Here is a 20725-nt window from a genome sequence, read left to right as displayed (position 1 = left end):
TTGCTTTCCGCACGATGTGTGTAAAGTAAATTCCCGTGCGTAAAGTTTTGCTTTCCGCACTCGAAATTTACTCGCCAAACTGCCCCGAAAAATGAAATTTTCAGGTAATATCATAAAAAAGGATTTTTTTGACCTGAAGGCAAGGATTATTACCACTCGACTCAAAAAAAAAATTTCGGCCGATTGACACACCTAAATTTTCTTCCCACAATCTACGAGCGTCCGTAAAATTCTGTTTTACGGACAGTGTGACAAAACGCATATTTTACGTAAGTAGTTTGCAATAGTATTTTCTCAACACGCGGGACTTTTTTAATACCTAGTACCATAAAGTGCTATTCCATCCCACCCGTTCCAAAAGTGTTCACTTTCCGTCCTAGGGCATAAAATCCTCACTTCCGCGTTTCTCCCGAAATTCGAACTTTGTTAAACTTTATTGTACAGTCGTGTCAGCCAAACTATCCCTCACACCATATCATAATCCTCTCTCCTGCGTTAAATAATAATTAACAATAATTCATTGCAGCAACCCCCTTAAAGAACAATAATTCAGTAATTTATATCAATTTTGTCTTGACGAAGTTTTTCCCCCCTAATTACCAAATTACGCGAGCCCGAGTCCTCCACCCCCTCAATAAAAACCCTACCTGGATAACAAACTACAATGAACATTCATAACTCTGCGCAGAATTGTGATCGCGCAAGCTCCGCGCAGCATCACCCGGTTGATCCTTTCTGGAGGCCTCAGTATCACTGCTCCCGTAGACGTGACAGTGTCCAGTGGCTTGACATAAGCCCTCCAAAAACTCCCCCGGGAATCCCAATAAAAAGGATAAACACCTCGATCAAATGGAGTAATTAAAAACAAAATAACCATGAACAACTGAATCGTCAATATTTTTTTTATCAACCGATCACTGACGATCATTCAAATTTGGAATGGCAGATCATGACAACATGTACGACGACGAGGTGAGTTTTACACGGAATTTCACCTCAACTTATTTATTCATCCACTCAACAATCAGCAGTCCACTCATCGCAAAATAAAAAATTAAAATCTTCATTTTCCACCTTCAAAAATTTACTCAGAATTTCATATATTCGCGAGTCTGAATGAATTAATGCACTTCATCCCTCCGGGATTGTCCCGCATGATTCAATTAATCCGTCGCATGCAAAACTCATGTCTCCGTTCAGAACATTTCGTCGCAACCCCCCGAGACCAATAAATTCCATAATTAATGAACACTAATTTATCCCCATCTAATTTTTGCAAAAAAAAATTTCTTCCACACGATTGTCCCCATGTCAAGCTGACGAATAACCGATCCTGACGATCAATCGATGAATCCCGTGGCATTGCCGATAAAAATGTATTTATTCGCGGTGGAAGTGAAGAAAACAGAGTGGGGAAAATAACCCTCCTTTCACCCTCCACCTCTTCATTTCTATCGATTCATGCCGAGCAGCAGCTGACTATGCCACTGGGCTCTCGTGCTCTCTCTGTAAAGAGCACAAATTTTCCTTCATGCATTATGAATTTTCCCAGTCTCTCTTGTTAATCATTCAGACGAGAGTAAAACTGAGACCCTTTGTTATTCGAAAGTCTTTAGGTTTCCGCGCTGATGGAAGCTTCTCGAGATGTGTTATCGATGCTAACAAATCGTCGGGGGAGTTGAGTTGTTGTGGTAGACTCAATAACTTAGAGCAACAGAAAATAAATCTGAAAAATACGGGAGAATATTTTTCTTTTCAATCTACGATGATGATATTCATGCGGAAGTTGATGGAATTGAGGGCCGCGAGTGGTGTCATTGGAAAGCCAGGGAAATTTCATGCGGAGTTGAAAAAAAAATGATCGTTTTTGGTCCGATAGTTTTGGAGATATCGCGGAAAGAAAATTGGAGTGCGTAAAGGGGGGGTTTACGCACGGGAGAGGATATGGATATATGAATTGCGGGAAAGCAAGCTCTCTAGCCCAAAAAAAAGTGAACTCGACAGGTATTACGAAAAATTTATTGGGTTTCCCGCACAATTGCGAAATTTTCCGCACGCCGTGCGGAAAAATTGAAATCCGCAGGTCAAAACTAGTCGAAAAATGAAGTTTTCGGGAAGATATTATGGAAATCATGGTGTGCTACGCGTTTTTCTTTGCAATGAAGCGTGCGCAAAACCGAATTTTCCGCACGCGTTATCAAACACTCTTATCTCGACAGCTACTGCACCAAAAAGAGTCGTCTTTTTTTTAATTCCGCATGAAATTTCCCTGGTTTTTGAATGGCACCCCTTCCAGCCGTCAATCTCTTCAAGTTTTCGAGTTAATTAATCAATTAATGAAGACCTCTTCATCGGAGTGAAGAATTATCATGATTTCGAGCGCAGTGGATACTCAATAACAGATGAGACGAGGTAATTTTATCTTTGTTTATGGAAGAATAGAAAAAAAAATTGTTCGAAGTTGATGAGAAGCTGTCAGTGGATAAAATAAGCCAACCGGGGGCATCCACTATGCATCCAGGGATCAAACGAGGCGCTACAGGAGGTCGTGCTATTTCAAACATGCGCTTATTATTATCCCCTGACGTGTCTGATACCGTGCGACCTTTAAAAAAAGAATAATCGTTCCATCACAACCCCTGGGATCCTTCTAATTGTTTTTTTTCGTCTCTATCGGGGTATTTGCGCATGTCGTGTAATCAATGGCCGATACTTTATCGGAGAGGCTCGAGGGTTTATCCCCTTTCTACTCGTTCGCAATTAGTGGAGGTTTAATTCTGAAACTTCCGGGGGAATTCCTCCGTGTAATTACTCTGTGGAAATTAATCATTTCGTCTCGAATGGGGATTCGTGAAAGCAGACGATGGGATTTAATTTTGGGACAACTTAGTTTTGGCCTGATATCCCGCAATCTAAGGGTGATAGCAAAACTTTTGTCAAGACCCTTTTCGTGGAGAAAATCAAGACCTAGAAAAATGATTTTCACACATATTTCGCTATCTCCTTCGGATTCCGAGATATTCATCAAAAACTGCAGTCTAAAATGATTGACATTGATGTGTCTTATTTTATCACTCAACAACTACATTGTCTAGATAAAACGTGAGTTTTGCAAGGCATTACCTCTTGTAATAGATCTCGCGTGATGTTTATTTACTCAGACAGTTTTAGATCAGCGTTTTAGGGGCCCTGAATGGTCTAATCTAGTCGTTAAACTGAAAGGAGAGAATTCACTGCTAGTCAGACTGACAGAGCACACAATAACGGTTTAATTGATTCGCTTCAATTGCCCACCACCGAACACCTGTAGATTCCTCCCTCAAATATTTGAGTTATCCATAAAAGAAATACTGTCAAAGAACGTTGATATTTCCCGTGTGCATCGTTGAACCATGATGAATCAAATTTACCATTTTCCCCCATTAATCACGAGAACGAGTGAGTTTACGAAAAAAAAAAAATGTTCCCCGGCCTGTCTTGCAGATCTCCCCACTTCTTCACAAAATACGACTGCTGGCATAATCCTCCAACCCCCTCATTACCGAGATAATTAAGCGTTTCCTGAAATCTGAAAAAAATGGCTTATCATCGCTTGATTGATCTCCCTCCGTGTGACGTAGGACCCTCACCCTTATTTTTGTATATAATGCCTCCATGACCCTCTCGGGTCGTTATAACTTCCTCCATCACCTACAGATTCATCTTTCCTTCTCAAGGTACTCACCAAAAAAGAGGGGAATAACAGGTTCATCGATTTTTCTTCCAAGGTCGAAACCGCCTGAAATGCGTGCACAGAATTTTTGTTGACAGAAGATTTTATCTAATAGAAAAACACTTTTTTATTACCATAAAGGTTTCTGCGGAGGGGGCTTCACCCTCTCCCCCGCCCCTCATTTGACCGCCAAGTGATCTTTCATGACTTCCCTATGACCTTCACACGAGCCATACGTCACTTTCTCATTGGACGTTCTTCCAGCCCTCATATAACCCCGCCATAAATTTCATATGATCCCCATTTGACCTTCATAAGACCCTCATGACCTTCACATAACCTCCACATGACCTTCGCATGACCCTTATCAAGACATTAAGGTTAGACGTAACCTTTTCCTCGAGTTCATACTCTCCCAACACCAAACAAAAAATATATTGTAATTTCACCTCCTGATGGATTGAAGATTCATGACTTCTGTATGACCTCCGCATGACCTTTATATGACCTCCTCATTGGCCCTTTCTTCCGCCCTAATACAACCCTTCCATAAGCCCCGATTAACCCCCATTTGACCGTCATAAGGCCCTCATGACCTTTATGTAGTCTTCCCTAGACTTCCATAAGATCTTCACATGACCCTTATTAAGGCATTAAGGTCAGACGTAACCTTTTCCTCGAGTTCATACTCTTCCAACATCAAACGAAAAATACATTGTAATTTCGCCTCCTGATGGATTGAAGATTCATGACTTCTGTATGACCTCCCATGACCTTTATATGACCTCCTCATTGGCCCTTCTTTCAGCCCTCATACAACCCTTCCATAAGTCCCGTTCAACCCCATTTGACCTTCATAAGGCCCTCATGACCTTTATGTAGCCTTCCCTTGACCTCCATAAAACCTTCATATGGCCCTTTCCAAGATCTCAAGGTCAGACGTCACCTCCAGCCCTCATATGACCCCACCATAACCTTCATCTGACCCTCATGTGACCTTCATAAGGCCCTCATAACCTTTAGTAGCCCCCCTTTGACCTTCATAAGACCTTCATATGAACCTTATCAAGGTCTTAAGGTCACCCGTCACCTTTTCTTCGAGTTCATACTCCCCCAACATAAAAAAAAATCTACTCTTTCGTCTTTAGGAGCTGGTGTCCACAAATCCGAATCAAAGAAACTGGCGGGGCATCCTCATAGCCCTTCTCGTTATCATCGCAGTTCTAGCACTTATTGTTACTTCTGTCGCCCTGTTGACCCCACCCGACGAAGGACCTCGAGTACGCGGCACTCGGCTGAGACTTACCGATGTGAGTGGACAAGAATTGTCGGCCGAGGGGGAATAATTCCGTGATTATCTCGACACATTATTTATTGCTCAATTATGAATAGGTGTTATCCGGTGAATTATCACCACCACCGTTCAACGGGACTTGGGTGAGTGGCCGGCATATATGCTATCGCGATCCCTGGGGTGGCATATCACTGCTAGATGCATCAGATCCAAATGTCACGTCCCAGAGTCTCATGTCTAACGAGACCTTTGTGAGTATCTCCCTTATCAATTTAACGTGAGTGGACTCGTGGGAGATATTCACATTTCTACTTTCAGCGGACCCTCAATCCTGCGTCGTTCACACTCTCGCCGGATCATAGGTATCTTCTGCTTGTGCAGAATGTCAAGAAATTGTTCAAATACTCCTTTCTCGCTCAGTACGTCATTTATGACGTCAGCACTAGGTGAATACTTTTTTATTACTCAAAGTTCGTGGAGATTCACTCAATTTCACCTTTAGTTTTTTGGGAATATCTCGGAATCTGTGGGAGATAGTGAAATTTATGTGAAGACCTGGTTTACAGGGAATTTAATTCCCTACAAAAAAGGTCCTAACGAAAATTACGCTACCTGTCATAGATTTCGAGATATCCAGCGGAAACTAAAGTCTAGAACGATAAGAATCAACCAATTTCGTCTTACAACTTTTCCAACGAATTATCCAACATTTATTTCAATGATTCTGGTATAACTCGCCTTCCCGCGATTAGAGAGACGATAAAGGTCACGCCAAATCCAGTGAAATCCCTCCACCCCTATCTACTCCACGTGCAGTGGACCCCACGTGGCCACGGACTTGTGATGGTAGACGACTACGATATTTACTACAAAACAAGTCCAACTTCCTCATCGGAATTTCGTATAACCGATACTGCTGTGCCTGGTGTCCACTCCAACGGCTTTCCCGACTGGTTGTACGAAGGTTTGGAACATTTCCAACGATGAATTAACAGTCTCTATTCCAGGCACTTGAGTGTTTTCATTGTTCGTTATTTCAGAGGAAATTTTACGGAGCTCCCAGGCAATTTGGATGTCCAAGGACGGTCACATGATGCTTTATGCATCATTTAATGACTCTCTCGTCGAGCAAATGCACATGTCGTGGTTTGGGGAGGAGAGTAAATCCCTCTACCCTGAGGTCTGGTCCCTGAGGTATCCGAAACCCGGGACGGCCAATCCTATTGTTAAGCTTTTGATAGCGGATCTGGCGGATCCGAAAAATATTAATACTAAAGTTGTGAGACCACCGCCTGTTATAGAAAATACGTGAGTGATAAAGAAAAGAAAAATCATTATTTTAATTAATTATTAAAAATTAAAAATTATTTTATTGTAAATAATTATTATAAATAATTATATTATAAATTATTTTGATTGTTATTAAGTATTAATCATTCGTTTTTCATTTCGTTATTAAGAATATCACGAAATAATTATTGTAATTAAATAATTAATTAAATGATTGTAATTATTAATGATTGATTAAGCATGATAGACGATTGATTATTTGTAGGGAGCACTACTTCACGACAGCCTCGTGGATATCATTGACGGAGGTCTGCATAACATGGCTGACACGCTCCCAGAATTTATCAGTGATAACAGTGTGCAAGAGTCCCCTCTGGCACTGTCAAGAGATCCAGCGAGTGAGTGAATCACACGGCTGGGTGGACACACCCCCGGATCCCCCGTTCTTCTCGTCAAACAGTAGCAGTTACATTACCATAGCTCCAGTTCGCGATGGCCCGGCTGGTTTCTTCAAGCACATTGTCTGGGTCAATGTCCTTAAGAAACAGGTGGTACCTCTGACACATGGACGATGGGAGGTGGCGAAGATACTTGCTTGGGACCAGGTTAACAACACCATGTGAGTTTAGAGCATTAATCGATGTGGAGTCGCATAGTTTTGGTCGTGGGACTAAAACTATAAAAAAAATTGTTACATCGAGTCTACAATAATGGAGAATTTCCTTACGGAAATCAAATTGATAAATTTCTTCTGCGTGTTTGTCCCGTTGAGCTGCGTAAGACGCGAAACGTATCGGTGTGAGAGGAGTGGGGAGCCCCTCAATGTATTAGGGCGCCGTAAGAAAGACACGGCTGCGCACGCACACCACCGCAAAATGGGGAAGAGTGGGGTACCGTGAGGCTGGGCAGTGGGTTATTGTACCAAATGCCAGGAAAAAAATGCGAAAACACAAAAATAGAGCATTAATAGCGCTCTAATACATTACAGAGGGGAACATTAAAGAAGAGAATTTATATAGCGCACGGAGAGAAATATTCAAGAAAATTCCGTAACTTTTCCGTAATTCCGGACTGAAATGCGGTTGTAGGAAATTTTATGGAACTGTCACTGAATTTTTCCAGAGCGTTCCGTAATTTTTATCTGACTCTCCTGGGACAAATTACGATACCGTCACTTAAATTTTCTGAGTCGATTCCGTAATCGGTAAGCAAATTGTGAGTTCCGTAATTTCTACTGAACATTTCTCTCCGCGAGTTCCACATCTTTGTGACGTCATAGGAAATGAGCGGATGGGATTTGGATGAGGTAGGAGGGCAACCGGGATTATTCTGAATATGAATAACCAGAAAATTTTTTACTGAAAAAATGGATAGTCCAGACCGGGATTTGAACCCAGGACCTTCCGATTATGCATCCGGTGGCCTCCCGACTGAGCTGACCCACGAACGAAAATGACAAAATAAAAAGAAAACACGAAACAATATTAAATTTGCAAAACATCGTATTTACCAGTCTTGCTGGGGACTTTTAGATGGCACCCGTAAAAATTGTTCCCTGGGCGGTTTAAATCGACTCATGTCCCAGTTGAGTTTTTGAAGAATATGTCCGAATCTAAGGGAGATAGCGAATTTTCCATAATTACATTTATTGTAGCTCTCAATGGGCTCTACAAAAAAGATTATAACAAAAATTTAGCTATCTCCCTTAGATTCCGAAATATTCATTGAAAACTGGTCAATAGTCAAAATTGTCTTGTACCGTTTTACCACTTTGCTGCTGAATTCGAATCCTCGAGGTTCTTTAAGTATTAGATTATGGGGTTTAAAACAAAAAACACTTTTTATCTATGTGAACACTTTAATTGAAAAATCTCCAAGACTCTACACAGTCAGGAGGTAGTTGACACTATGAATATCTACGAGAGACTAAAGATGGTTGCTAGTGAGGCCCAGGGTTAATATAGACCTAGGAGGGCGATATAATTTCCACCCCTGAAGCAAACGCTCGGTCTTTCTCTCTTGACCCCGCCTGGTCGCCAGTTGTACTTGTGGGAAAACCCCACATTTGGGAGAAACCCATCAAAGTCCCGAGAGGAATTTTCCCCATTTTACACTCTTAGGGAAGACCCCACAGCAATATAAAGCAATAAACCTTTCCTTAACATAAAAGACCTTGGGAGAGTGAATTTTGATCTCGGGGAGAACCCCGAAATCCAACATTAAGAATCCCCCCTCAATCCCTCGATCAAATCCCCAGCTACTTCATCGGCATTCCCCCCTCGAAACCGGGTCAGCGTCATCTCTACCGAGTGAGTTCGATCCTCCCCGAGGTGGGTTCGGCCCTGCACCCAGCCTTCTGCATCACCTGTGCAGCCCCCGTGATCCCCGATAACCAGACATCCCCGGCTTCCGAGGATCACTTCGTCGGCTCTCCGGTGCACTCCACCATCAAAGACACCGGTGACTGGCACTCCCAGCTCGAGGCCCAGGAGGACGCCGTCCAGGAGGAGGAGCCCCCCCAGACCACCGCCGAGCGGAGAAAACCCGACAAATCGAGGAAAGAGTCGCGTAAGTCATCATTTATCATTAAATATTCTCACTCCTACTACCCCTCACTGGGAAGCACACCTCTTCTTGATAGACTATATTCGCTTGCCACCTATCCTCATATCTATATTTACCACACACATACACACATACACCAGTAACAATAATATCAATAACGTCATTTGTGTCACATACTATCACTCGATGACAATTAATCATTCAATTTGGGAGGCATTCTGCTATCACGAGGAGCACTAGGAAGTTATTACCAGTATTGACAAGTTAGATGGGTAGATCAATTATACTTTGGAATGTGTTTAATTACTCATGATCAGCAAAAGTTCAGAATTAGGCTTCTAGTTGTTTAATTGTAAAAACAAAATTTATACTATTTTTTTTTTGTCGAAAAGATGCTCACGTGTGACTGTTTCTGCAATGGAACCATCACACCTTTGGAGCCTTTGAATGAGATACAGTAGAGGCTTCGTATAAGATACCTCTCTATAAGATACCTCGCGCTTCGAGCGCTCGAGGACTACCCCCACTCTCGGCACTTTTATCGCCTCCCGAATGTTTACGTTCCGTGGGCTCCTTATAAGATACCTATGCCCCCGGTCATTTTTCAACGGGAAGAGAGTAGTTATAAGGATCCAACGATGTTAAGGGTCAAACGGGAGGGACGAATGAAGTGATCATGGAGGTCTAATGACCTTAAGGGGGGGTTATACCACTTTTTTCAAGTAATAGAAATATACATCGATTTTTTTCTCACTTTTCCCATCGAAAAATCGTAATTTTTCGTCTGTGATTAGTCTCGAGTCCACCAACAATCCCCCGACATCAGCTGCCATTCTATCACGCGGGGTTATGTTTAGAGAGAAAAGGGAACACGGGCGATACAAATTCAAAACATTAAACACATATAAATTGATTAGTTATCGATATTCATTCAGTAAAAATGAACATTTCATTGAATTCGGGCGCAACGAGCGAGGTATCTTATTTGAAATCCGTTGATCCCTATTTTGCTCCTCTCTATGGGCGCGCGTAGTGGGGGCATAGGGGTTCCCGGAATTCCACTCTCCTACTGTCCCTACACGGAGAGAAATGTTCAGTAAAAATTACGGAACTCACAATTCACTCACCGATTACGGAATCGACTCAGAAAATTTAAGTAACGGTATCGTCATTTTTCACTGGAGATTCAGATAAAAATCACGAAACGCTCCGGAAAAATTCCGTGACAGTTCCGTAAAATTTCCTACAATCACATTTCGCTCCGGAATTACGGAAAAGATACGTCATTTTTATTGAATATTTCTCTCCGTGTACGGTATCTTATAAGAAGCCTCTACCGTGTGATGAATCTGTTTCATTTACGAGACCGATCCGCGTGGACATCTTCAGAGAAAATTATCTCATTGTTGAAAAAAAAATAGAACACGTCCTTATTATTGCTAAGATTTCTCGGCAGCTGGCATTGTTGGAACTCCGGGTGTGCGTTAATGAGTGCTGATGAACAATGATGGAACTGTGGAAATCTGCAATTGATTCAGGTAGAGACGGTACAATAAGATAAAACACAAAAGCTTAACTGTTAGTTGAGAAAATAAAGCAAAAACTTGGAGATATTTTTTATCTAAAGTGAAAACAATCATGTGTTACAGCGTGTATGTGTGTATGACTGTTAATCGTCATAATTTTAATGGGGGATGTGCTTTAAATGTGGAAAAATTTATTTCATTTATATTCGATATTGCAATGTTTGTGAAATTCAATGAGACAGCCTAGACAGAAACCCATGAGAGTACAAAAGACCATTGATTCCATTGATTTCATCTTTCACATGCATGATGTATTCTCAACTGCGTCTTCACTCTATTCTCTCCATCTCTCCCCCGATACATTTTCTCTTCTATTTCTACTCATGCAGATGCGAGAATAATAACGCATTTATCGGAGACAATCTGTCGCGTGACTCGGACCGCTGGAAAAAAATGAATAAAACAGAGTTGTCGGATGGGGGCTTTGCGTGGTCGCTTATTGATCCGTAAAATAGAAAAAAATACTAAGATGGTCGAAACATTGATAGAGCGAGTTTAATGTGCTCAATGTTTTCATAGTGACAATTGGCATGAGGGGATAATTATATTCGATCAGTGTTCATTGATGTCAGAAAAATGATAACATTATTGGGAATCAATTCTGCGGTCGAGTTGAGTAAGAAGATTTTGATAATCGATTATTTATGTTGCTTCTTTTTCCACTCGATGCAGAAATTAAAAGGCTTGGTAAAAAAAGATGTTGAAATCCGAGGAGAATTTTACGTCGTGAACGCTCAGCCAAGAGGAGGTGAAAAAATCGGAAGCATAGCTTGAAAAATTTGTTCATTTCCCAGGAACTGGCTGAAACGAGTTGAAAGTGATTTGAAAGGAATAAATAATTTTTAAAAATGTTCAAAAACGCGAGGTGGTGGGTAATGGGTGCGCCGCCATTTTGCTTAGATATCCCCGCCCTCTGTCTGAAAAGGCTTTAAAGATGGCGGCGCACCACCTCGTACTTTTAAACATTTCTTAAAATGATTTTTCTCTCTCGGGTCGTCCTCAACTGGCTTCAAACCATTTCTGTGAAATGAAAAAAATTTTTAACCCATCTTTCAGATTTTTCCATCCGCTTTTGGCCGACACTTTATGGCACGTTTTCCTCGCATTTCAGCAGCCTTTTCTTCTTCCAAAGCCTCTTAAAATGCTTCTCATTGTCGATCGACGGGACAACGCGTGATTTAATGTTTCAATGTCAAGATGGAATAAATAAAAATCGACATGAACATTTTACTGTGAGAATCGTCATTTCTAGGGGTCCTCGAGACGTGCCAGTACTACAGCGCCAGTTTCTCCCCTGGCTACGAATATTTCGTTCTGGAGTGTCTGGGACCGGGGATTCCCACAGTTTCCCTTTACAAAACTGGAAAGCCTCAGCCACATTTCATCGCCGTTCTGCAGAATAATACGGCTCTGCGAGTGAGTATGAGCGCGAACGGAAAGGGAAAAATGTTCTGTTTTGTTCTTTTTTTCAGGAGAGAATCTCGAAAATAGCACTTCCGCAGATTAAAACCTTTCCAGTGCAGATCAGTGGGGGATACAATGCGCAAGTGAGACTTTATTTGCCACCGGGACTGAGGGAGGATGAAATCACAAAGTATCCTATGGTCGTTCAAGTGTAAGGATCAAACTCATGTACATGGGAAACTTTCTTACTTTAGAAAGAAGAGAGATGTGAAATATAAAATTGTCAGGGTTTCAAAAATTGATCTCATCATCATAAAAACCCGAAAAAATATATTTTGAAAATTATTCTACTCAGTTATGGAGGCCCAGGAACCCAGCTGGTGACAGACATGTTCAAAATCGACTGGAACACGTACCTAGCCAGCAGAAAGAATGTGATCGTCGCCCAAATTGATGGAAGGGGCAGTGGTGGACAGGGGTACAAGCTGCTTCACGAGGTTTATTACAGATTAGGGACTGTCGAAGTCGCTGATCAGCTGGAAGTCACCGAGTAAACGCCCTCACGTCTTTATCGCCTTCATCTTAACGATCATTACGATGATCTCAACAATTTATTTCAGGTATCTGAGGGATTCTCTGCACTTCGTGGATAAGAGGAGAGTTGCTGTGTGGGGATGGAGCTACGGGGGCTTCGTCGCCGCCCTGGCACTGGCCGAGCCTGAGCAGGATGTATTCCAGTGCGGAATCAGTGTCGCACCTATTGTTTCTTGGAAGCTTTATGGTAAAGAAATAATATTTGACATGTCTGAAGACATGACCAAAGCAATTGGAAAATTGCTTTCGTCACAACATTGTCAATATATTGTAATTAAGTTATGTGTTTATTTAGGTAATTAATATTTTATTTCGTGAAATGTTATGAATTGAACGTGATATAATTTACCTTAATTATTTGCTTGAATATTCCAAATGAGGAGGGCACAATATTCTAGTTCGTTTTTGATACTTTTGTCTCAAATAAATTCTTATTTTGTATTTTTAATATTACGTAATCTCGAATTGATAGGGGAGGGTCGGCTAAAATGGGGCATGTTGAGATCTTTCCCAATTGTCAATATTTTCATTTATAAGTGACAGTTTTGACAATTACAGAAGATCACGAAACGTCCTATTTTGCCCGACACTTCTCTAAATAAATATAATTTGCTCAATGCTTCCAAATACAGTTAAATTGACAAATATAAAGAGCAATGAGTGAACTATCCGAGCACGGTAAAGGTCGGGAAGCAATAGAGCAAGTTCAGTTGAGTAAGGTGCGAAGTGACTCGCCGAATCACGAGCGTCACATTTGGAGAAATTAATAAATTCTTGCACTCGTCGAAACGAAATTTCGAAATTTCGGTTTTGACGAATGCAGTGCTCCCATTCGAAAGCAAAATTACTGATTCTTTTGGTATTTTCAGATTCGGCTTACGCAGAGAGATACATGGGTCTGCCCAATGTCACCTCGAACTACAAGGGATACCTGGAGTCTGACGTGTACAGTAAAATCGAGTATTTACGACACAAGATGTTTTACCTAGTGCAGGGGACTGCTGATAACAACGTGCAGTTTCAGCAGTCGATGGCACTGGCCCGTCATCTCACTAAGAAGGGCATTCTCTTCCGACAACAGGTGAGATTATTGTTTTGTGAAGGTAACGAGGGTAAAAAAAATCCTATCACCCACTGCATCCATGATTTCAGGTGTATCCAGACGTAAGTCATAGTCTAGCTGGTGTCACTGGGCATTTGTACCTCTCAATGGCCCAATTTCTCGACGATTGTTTCACGAAACAAGTACCTGTTGACTCAAAAGCCGGTTTGAGCAGTGGTGGAGCTGATATCTAGCACCTCTCAACTGACTTTATTTCATTAAAATTGTGAAGAACTTGATTAGAGACACATAGTATTTCATTTGGGTGATAAAACAAATCCTTAAATTAGATCTGAAATCTAACTCGAGGATGTGAAATTCTAGTCAAAGCCAAATACAAGATTACGAATAATAGGGGTGAGTGATGAAAAAATAATGATTAATGCAATCTAAACATCTCCAAATTGTGTTCCGTTTAATAGAGTATATTTACAGAAGAGTGAAGTATATTGTATCGTATCACAACTTTTTGAATTAAACTCACAAACTCGTAGGTGAATATTTATCTCCTTTCTCCATTAGATCGACCAGCGTTTGTTAGATAAAATGAATTGCGGGCATTTCAGTAATATTGTATTGTATTTCAAATATGTTTTACATTTTATTGATTATTGTAATGATCTACACAGCCCTGGGAGTCTCACTAATGTCGATGAGAGAGGAACAAGTTTCATGTATATTTATCGTGTACATACGGCGATTAATGGTGATGATAAAAAGTTGGTGATTTATTTTTTCAATAATAATTAGTGAGACTTTCGGGACTCGACTAATGACAACACAAAGTCTTCTAAAACCTGCAACGGACAACATAAAATATCGTGAGAACTGAAAACACTCAATAATTGTAATAATTGGAGTAATCAAAAGATGAAAAATGTTGATAACTATTAATTCATTATAATTCACGTCTTTTAAATATTCTAAGGGAATAATGAGTCATTAAAGAGTAATTAAATCTACAACAACCGTGTTTATCTGGCACATGAATTCGTAATGTACGTAAGTCTAGGCTTTTATTATTACTATTTTTTTATCCACGTTACATATCAGACTTGATGAATTTTTTGTTCGAGCATCTGCCGAGGTGCAGCAACATGTGATTCTTGAGATTAGTCGGCTTACTGAAGCCACGACTGCAGATGTGACATCTGAATGGCCAGAGTCCGTTGTGCACGTACATGTGGCTTTTGAGATCGCCTGGTGTTGGAAATGATTTCGAACATTGGGAACACTTGTGTGGTTTCTCCTATGAATGGCGGAAAATTTTACGTTCATGATTATTTTCCTTTGTACGTGTTAACGAAATTATTCGTCAACGCCTGGGAATTGTCTTCGTCAAACTATGGGAATTCGTGAGGATGATAAAATCAACGGTAAATGTGGTAACTCCCGGTGAAGAGGTCGTGTGACTGTTTTAGTTAGTGCCAAAATGACACGTCGCTGTAGTTGATAACATTCGGAATTCATATGGATGATCACATCAATGGTAAATGTGGTAACTCCCGATAGCTCAAATGGTTAGCGAGCGAGCTCGTAATCTGAAGGTTGCGGGTTCAAATCCCACTTGTGCACTACAATTTTTATTCTGTTTTTTCTACATTGCAATGCTGGTACTGAATGTTTAAGATTCACTAAGGGCCGGCGCACAATCAAAAAGAACAGGGAATTGAGAACAGACATTAGGAACAGGGAACAATCCAACGCACAATCAAAAAATATAAACACAGATGACATGCGGAATAAAATTCATTCTGTTCGCCACTCGCAAATAAACATTCAAATATTGCATCACTTCAAATAAACAATCAAATTGTGAATTCTGTTCATGAATGTGGAGCAACGAATCAAATCATAAATCGAAATCTGGGATTTTTTTATCCCATATATGCGGATAGGATCGAATCAATTCAATCAATAACTCATCCCCCTCTTTACACTGTCGATTGACATCAACATCTTGCTTTTTATCCTCATCTGCCTGCATTTTATTTTGTACTTCCCTAAATTTTTTCGGGTATGTATGATCCAATGCCATGAGGAAGAGGCAGGTAAGCAATATTTTATATCTATATTCCAACAATTGTTCCTTGGTTATATTCCCTATTCCTCTATTGTGCGTTGAAACATTAATTACATAATGTTGAAATTTATTCTTTAGTCCTTGTTCCTAATGTTTGTTCTCAATTCCCTGTTCTTTTTGATTGTGCGCCGGCCCTAAGAGGATTCTGGAGAGCCCAAATGGTGACTTAGCAAGTCCAAGCGTGACGGTTTATAACTCGTTATCGCGGAGATGAATACATTCGATCCAATTAACAAGGGCACAATTCAACTGATTGGTTATTTTCAATCAAGCCATTCACTCTCACGAGAGAAATTTTCTCGAAAAAATCATTTTCAAAACACCTCATACTCGATGATCCTAAAAATAACTTCAGCATCTCCCGATATCATTGTTCACTCAAGAATTCCCGAAGACAAATTAATACCTCTCCCACCAAAAAAAAAAACCTCATGTAATGATTTTCGTTCGCGATGAAAGAAAAAAACCGGGCGCAGTAAAAACGTCATCGATTAAACGCGAGTCTGTTAATTCGTTTAAATTTATCGGGCGTTAAAATGACTTTGTGCCTTATATACACCGATGGCTCGTTTCAAGTAGCAAAACGTTAAACCGGTGTCGACAAAGAGAGGATGAAAGAGACCACAAAAAGGAGGAAAAAAGCCCGCAGAATAAGGAGAGGAGAGGAGCCCAAGACTCGATCACTAGAAAAAGACCGCTGGAACGAGGGGCAGAACGGGACCCACGAGGGGTGGGAGAGGGGAAAGGGGATGGGTTTAACACACGCGCGAGGCACGCACAAGTTAAAGCCGATGTTATAGTTGTGTATAGGTTGAAAAAGGGAATCGGTTTGAAACAGCCCGAGGATACATATACGTTCTCTGTCTCTCTAATTGGATTGCATTCCAAGCGGTAGCAAGTAATGGGCCAATTACAGTAGCTGATGGCAGCGCCAGCCTATATGGTATATACCGATCCCCAATACCCTCTTTTACCCCTTCCTCGTTACTCAAAAACAGCAGATATCATTACACGGAGGGATTAGAGAAACTCCATCTGTATATACTGTTTCCGTTCCGATTAATACGAACTCGAGTCGAGAGGATTGTTTATTGAAAAAAAAAACATCGTCAGGGGGTAAGTCGAGGTCTACTGGGCTTACACGGAGTGGAAATAACACATTTCCAATAAGAACATTCGCATGTCGTAATTTACATTTTAAGCAACGGAAAAATCTGCAAATACTCCGACGAATATCTTCATGGTCTTTCATTTTATTCACACTTCATTGATAAAAAATGAATACCACCGCAAATAATAATTTGATAGGAGGAAATCCGTTTATCCTAGCCAAGTATTTTCTTTAACGAGTTGTTCTCGCCGGATGGAAGCAGGCATAGAATATTTTAATGGATCAAGATATCACGCTTACCTTTATGTGAGTCATCCGATGATAGTAAAGATTGGAGGATGCTGTAAATTTTTTGCCACACACGAGACACTGATGTGGCTTTTCACCGCTGTGTATGCGTTTATGTGTGTTGAGTGAACTCGATGTTGAGAAGCCCTTGTTGCAGACCATACAAACGTGTGGTTTTTCACCTGAAGTAGGTGCGGATGAACAAAGCAAAAAGACGTTGCAAGAATTTTTGCAGTTCGTGTTACAATTGAGTTATTTTAAAAACAAGGGGATTTTTTCCTTGCAATTACCTGTATGAGTTCTCATATGACGCTTGAGTAACGACGGCCGATCGAATGACTTGCCGCAGACTTCGCATGGAAGGAGCACACGTTCACCTCGTTTAATTGTCGTTAAGATACTGCAGTCTAAGTGATCGCTGACTAGGGACAGGGTTGAGGATGACGACTCCTCGGATGTTGACTCGTACTCATCTACCTCGTAGTAGGTTGCTGATAGCGATGAGGATTGGTGCGATAACAGGGTTTTGGAGAGATCCAGCGGTGACTCTGGAAGTCCAATCGCGAGGGTTTATAACTCGTTATTGTGGAGACTAATTCATTTGAGTCAATTAACAATAGCACGATTGAGTTGACCGGTGACTCTTCATCCGAGGTTAGTTGCTCGGTGAAGAGGCTGTTTGACTGTTTTAGTTAATGCCAAAAATGGCACACGACTGCAATTGCTAATTGTCGAAGTTTATAAGGATGATAAAATCAATGGTGAATGTGGTAACTCCCGGTAGCTCGAATCGTTAAACACCGAGCTGGTAATCTGAAGGTTACGGGTTCGAATCCCACTTGTGCACTACAAGTTTTTTTTCTGAAATTCGTGTATTGCAGTGTTGGTATTGAATGTCTACGATCCGATAAGAGGATTTTATAAAGGCCAGTGGTGATTCTTCAAGTCCAATCGTGAGGGTTTATAACTCGTTATTGTGGAGACGAATTCATTTGAGTCAATTAACAAGAGCACGATTGAGTTGGTCGGTGACTCTTCATCCGAGGTTAGTTGCTCGGTGAAGAGGCTGTTTGACTGTTTTAGTAAGTGCCAAAAATGCCACACGACTGCAATTGCTAATTGTCGAAGTTTATAAGGATGATAAAATCAATGGTAAATGTGGTAACTCCCGGTAGCTCGAATCGTTGAATACCGAGCTGGTAATCTGAAGGTTACGGGTTCGAATCCCACTTGTGCACTACAAGTTTTTTTTCTGAAATTCGTGTATTGCAGTGTTGGTATTGAATGTTTAAGATCCGATAGGAGGATTTTATAAAGGCCAGTGGTGATTCTTCAAGTCCAATCGCGAGGGTTTATAACTCGTTATTGTGGAGACGAATTCATTTGAGTCAATTAACAATAGCACGATTGAGTTGGCCGGTGACTCTTCATCCGAGGTTAGTTGCTCGGTGAAGAGGCTGTTTGACTGTTTTAGTTAATGCCAAAAATGGCACACGACTGCAATTGCTAATTGTCGAAGTTTATAAGGATGATAAAATCAATGGTGAATGTGGTAACTCCCGGTAGCTCGAATCGTTAAACACCGAGCTGGTAATCTGAAGGTTACGGGTTCGAATCCCACTTGTGCACTACAATTTTTTTTTCTGAAATTCGTGTATTGCAGTGTTGGTATTGAATGTTTAAGATCCGATAGGAGGATTTTATAAAGGCCAGTGGTGACTCTTCAAGTCCAATCGTGAGGGTTTATAACTCGTTATTGTGGAGGCGAATTCATTTGAGTCAATTAACAATAGCACGATTGAGTTGGCCGGTGACTCTTCATTCGAGGTTAGTTGCTCGGTGAAGAGGCTGTTTGACTGTTTTAGTTAATGCCAAAAATGGCACACGACTGCAATTGCTAATTGTCGAAGTTTATAAGGATGATAAAATCAATGGTGAATGTGGTAACCCCCGGTAGCTCGAGTCGTTAAACACCGAGCTGGTAATCTGAAAGTTACGGGTTCGAATCCCACTTGTGCACTACAAGTTTTTTTTCTGAAATTTGTGTATTGCAGTGTTGATATTGAATGTTTAAGATCCGATAGGAGGATTTGATAAAGGCCAGTGGTGACTCTTCAAGTCCAATCGCGAGGGTTTATAACTCGTTATCGTGGAGATGAATTAATTCGAGTCAATTAACAAGGGCGCAATTCAATTGGTCGGCTATTTTTATTCAATTTGAAGACACTGATTTAAAGTGACGCGACTCCGCTCATTGGCTTATAAGGACCGTCCAGATAAGAATTGTATTCGATAGGTTTATTCTTTGCCGGTCTTCTCCCTTTGCCATACGCCGGCAATCGTGGCGCAATCGTCCAGCCAAGAGAGTATAAAAGAGATTAAAAAAGAAGGGCTGGAGGTAAAGTATCAAAGAAGACGAAGAAGAACCGGGATAAAAAGGTAAAACTGCCTACAAATCTGAAATGCAAATACTCGGTTCGACCGAGGGATATTCTTTTTTCGTTTCGTTCTTACAGATTACAAGTCCTTGCCGCTTCTGATTCAAATTGTGTAGAACGAAGGGTGGACGATTTAAAGGACAGTACAATGGATGGGTTGAGTGCATAGACGGGCCTTAGTTGCGAAATGTCGGGGGGAGGGGGGGGGCATTCTTTTTANCATTCTTTTTACCCTCCGATTTTTGGATGAATGGATATGGGGGAAAAATGAAGAGAGTGAATTATGAAGCTTTTAAAGACCGAGACAGGATGCAGAGTGAAGTGCAATCGGTTTGAGATAGTGGTATCATCATGACATTTGCATATGACTGGGATAGCAGGTACAAAATAACTTACCAGCGAGAATTGAGTCGATGGTGCACCTGTAGATTGCTGAACGTGAACAGACGTCACGCGATATGAAGACAAGATCTTCGTGGGATGCTGGAAGAAACCAGGCGACAAGCTCCGAGTCTGGCTGGACATCCTTGATTACTTCGAATATCGGCTCTCCTGATGCATTAAGCGTCATTTCAAATATTTTTCCAATTATTTTCTTGAATCGCTAGTTAATTTTTACTGGCCAATTGTTCTGGGACATAAATTGTTAATGAACTCAATAGTTACCTTTGACTTTGGTACCAATGAGATTCACATGATCACTGTACCCCTGCACAATCCTCAGAAATCTTATCCAATTACACTTGCGATGATTGAGATTATAATTCGAGAATGAAACTTCATCGTAACATCCGTACTCCCGTCTTATCTAAAATGTGAATATGAATACACGTGAGGAATGGACTCCTATGGTTGGTCTGCAGGGTTTAAGATACTCACGTCGTTATCATCGAGCAGGGAGTACAGATCGATTTTATCGAACCTGATGGACCCCTGGAATGGATAGATGAGAGTGCCACTGGGTATGAAGACATTGGACCACACTGATATCCTGACATCAGCGATGTTTGTGTCATTCTTAAAAATTCCTATGTCCCTTTTGCAGTCGCTGGCGAGGGCCAGGGAGAATTCCTTTGGTATCAGCACACAGGTCTCCATCCTCCGAGTGGTCCACACGTCTCAATCACCATCGAGTTCTTCAGATATTCAAGGGTGTTAATGTCACTGATAATGACTTCTTCTAAGACAACCCACGAAACTTCAGCACGACAGATGGAGGAATCGTGAAAAATGAGGCGTACTCAGGTGATTTCGAAGA

General features: G+C 41.0%; 2 protein-coding genes across 2 annotated transcripts; one reads left to right on the top strand and one right to left on the bottom strand.

Annotated features, from left to right (window-relative positions):
* The first annotated feature begins 766 nt into the window (after positions 1 to 766).
* Positions 767 to 14517, top strand: LOC107041351 (venom dipeptidyl peptidase 4). The gene is made up of 14 exons (XM_015261867.2): positions 767 to 972; positions 4861 to 5022; positions 5105 to 5257; positions 5325 to 5452; positions 5759 to 5970; positions 6047 to 6314; positions 6562 to 6915; positions 8554 to 8864; positions 11700 to 11863; positions 11920 to 12062; positions 12207 to 12401; positions 12472 to 12632; positions 13315 to 13526; positions 13598 to 14517. Exons 1-14 carry the CDS (start codon positions 940 to 942, stop codon positions 13739 to 13741), a joined length of 2640 nt encoding a protein of 879 aa, XP_015117353.1. The 5' UTR covers positions 767 to 939; the 3' UTR covers positions 13742 to 14517.
* On the bottom strand, positions 13909 to 20565 carry LOC107041352 (zinc finger protein 2). Its single transcript, XM_015261868.2, has 6 exons — positions 20347 to 20565; positions 20134 to 20275; positions 19864 to 20019; positions 17320 to 17577; positions 17042 to 17211; positions 13909 to 14796 (listed from the first exon to the last, which is right to left on the bottom strand). Exons 1-6 carry the CDS (start codon positions 20563 to 20565, stop codon positions 14590 to 14592), a joined length of 1152 nt encoding a protein of 383 aa, XP_015117354.1. The 3' UTR covers positions 13909 to 14589.
* Positions 20566 to 20725: the final 160 nt, after the last annotated feature.

The sequence above is a fragment of the Diachasma alloeum genome, unplaced genomic scaffold (assembly GCF_001412515.2).
Source record: "Diachasma alloeum isolate Michigan unplaced genomic scaffold, Dall2.0 Dall_scaffold_00362, whole genome shotgun sequence".
NCBI lineage: Eukaryota > Metazoa > Arthropoda > Insecta > Hymenoptera > Braconidae > Diachasma > Diachasma alloeum.
This window is presented reverse-complemented; position numbering and strand designations above follow the sequence as displayed.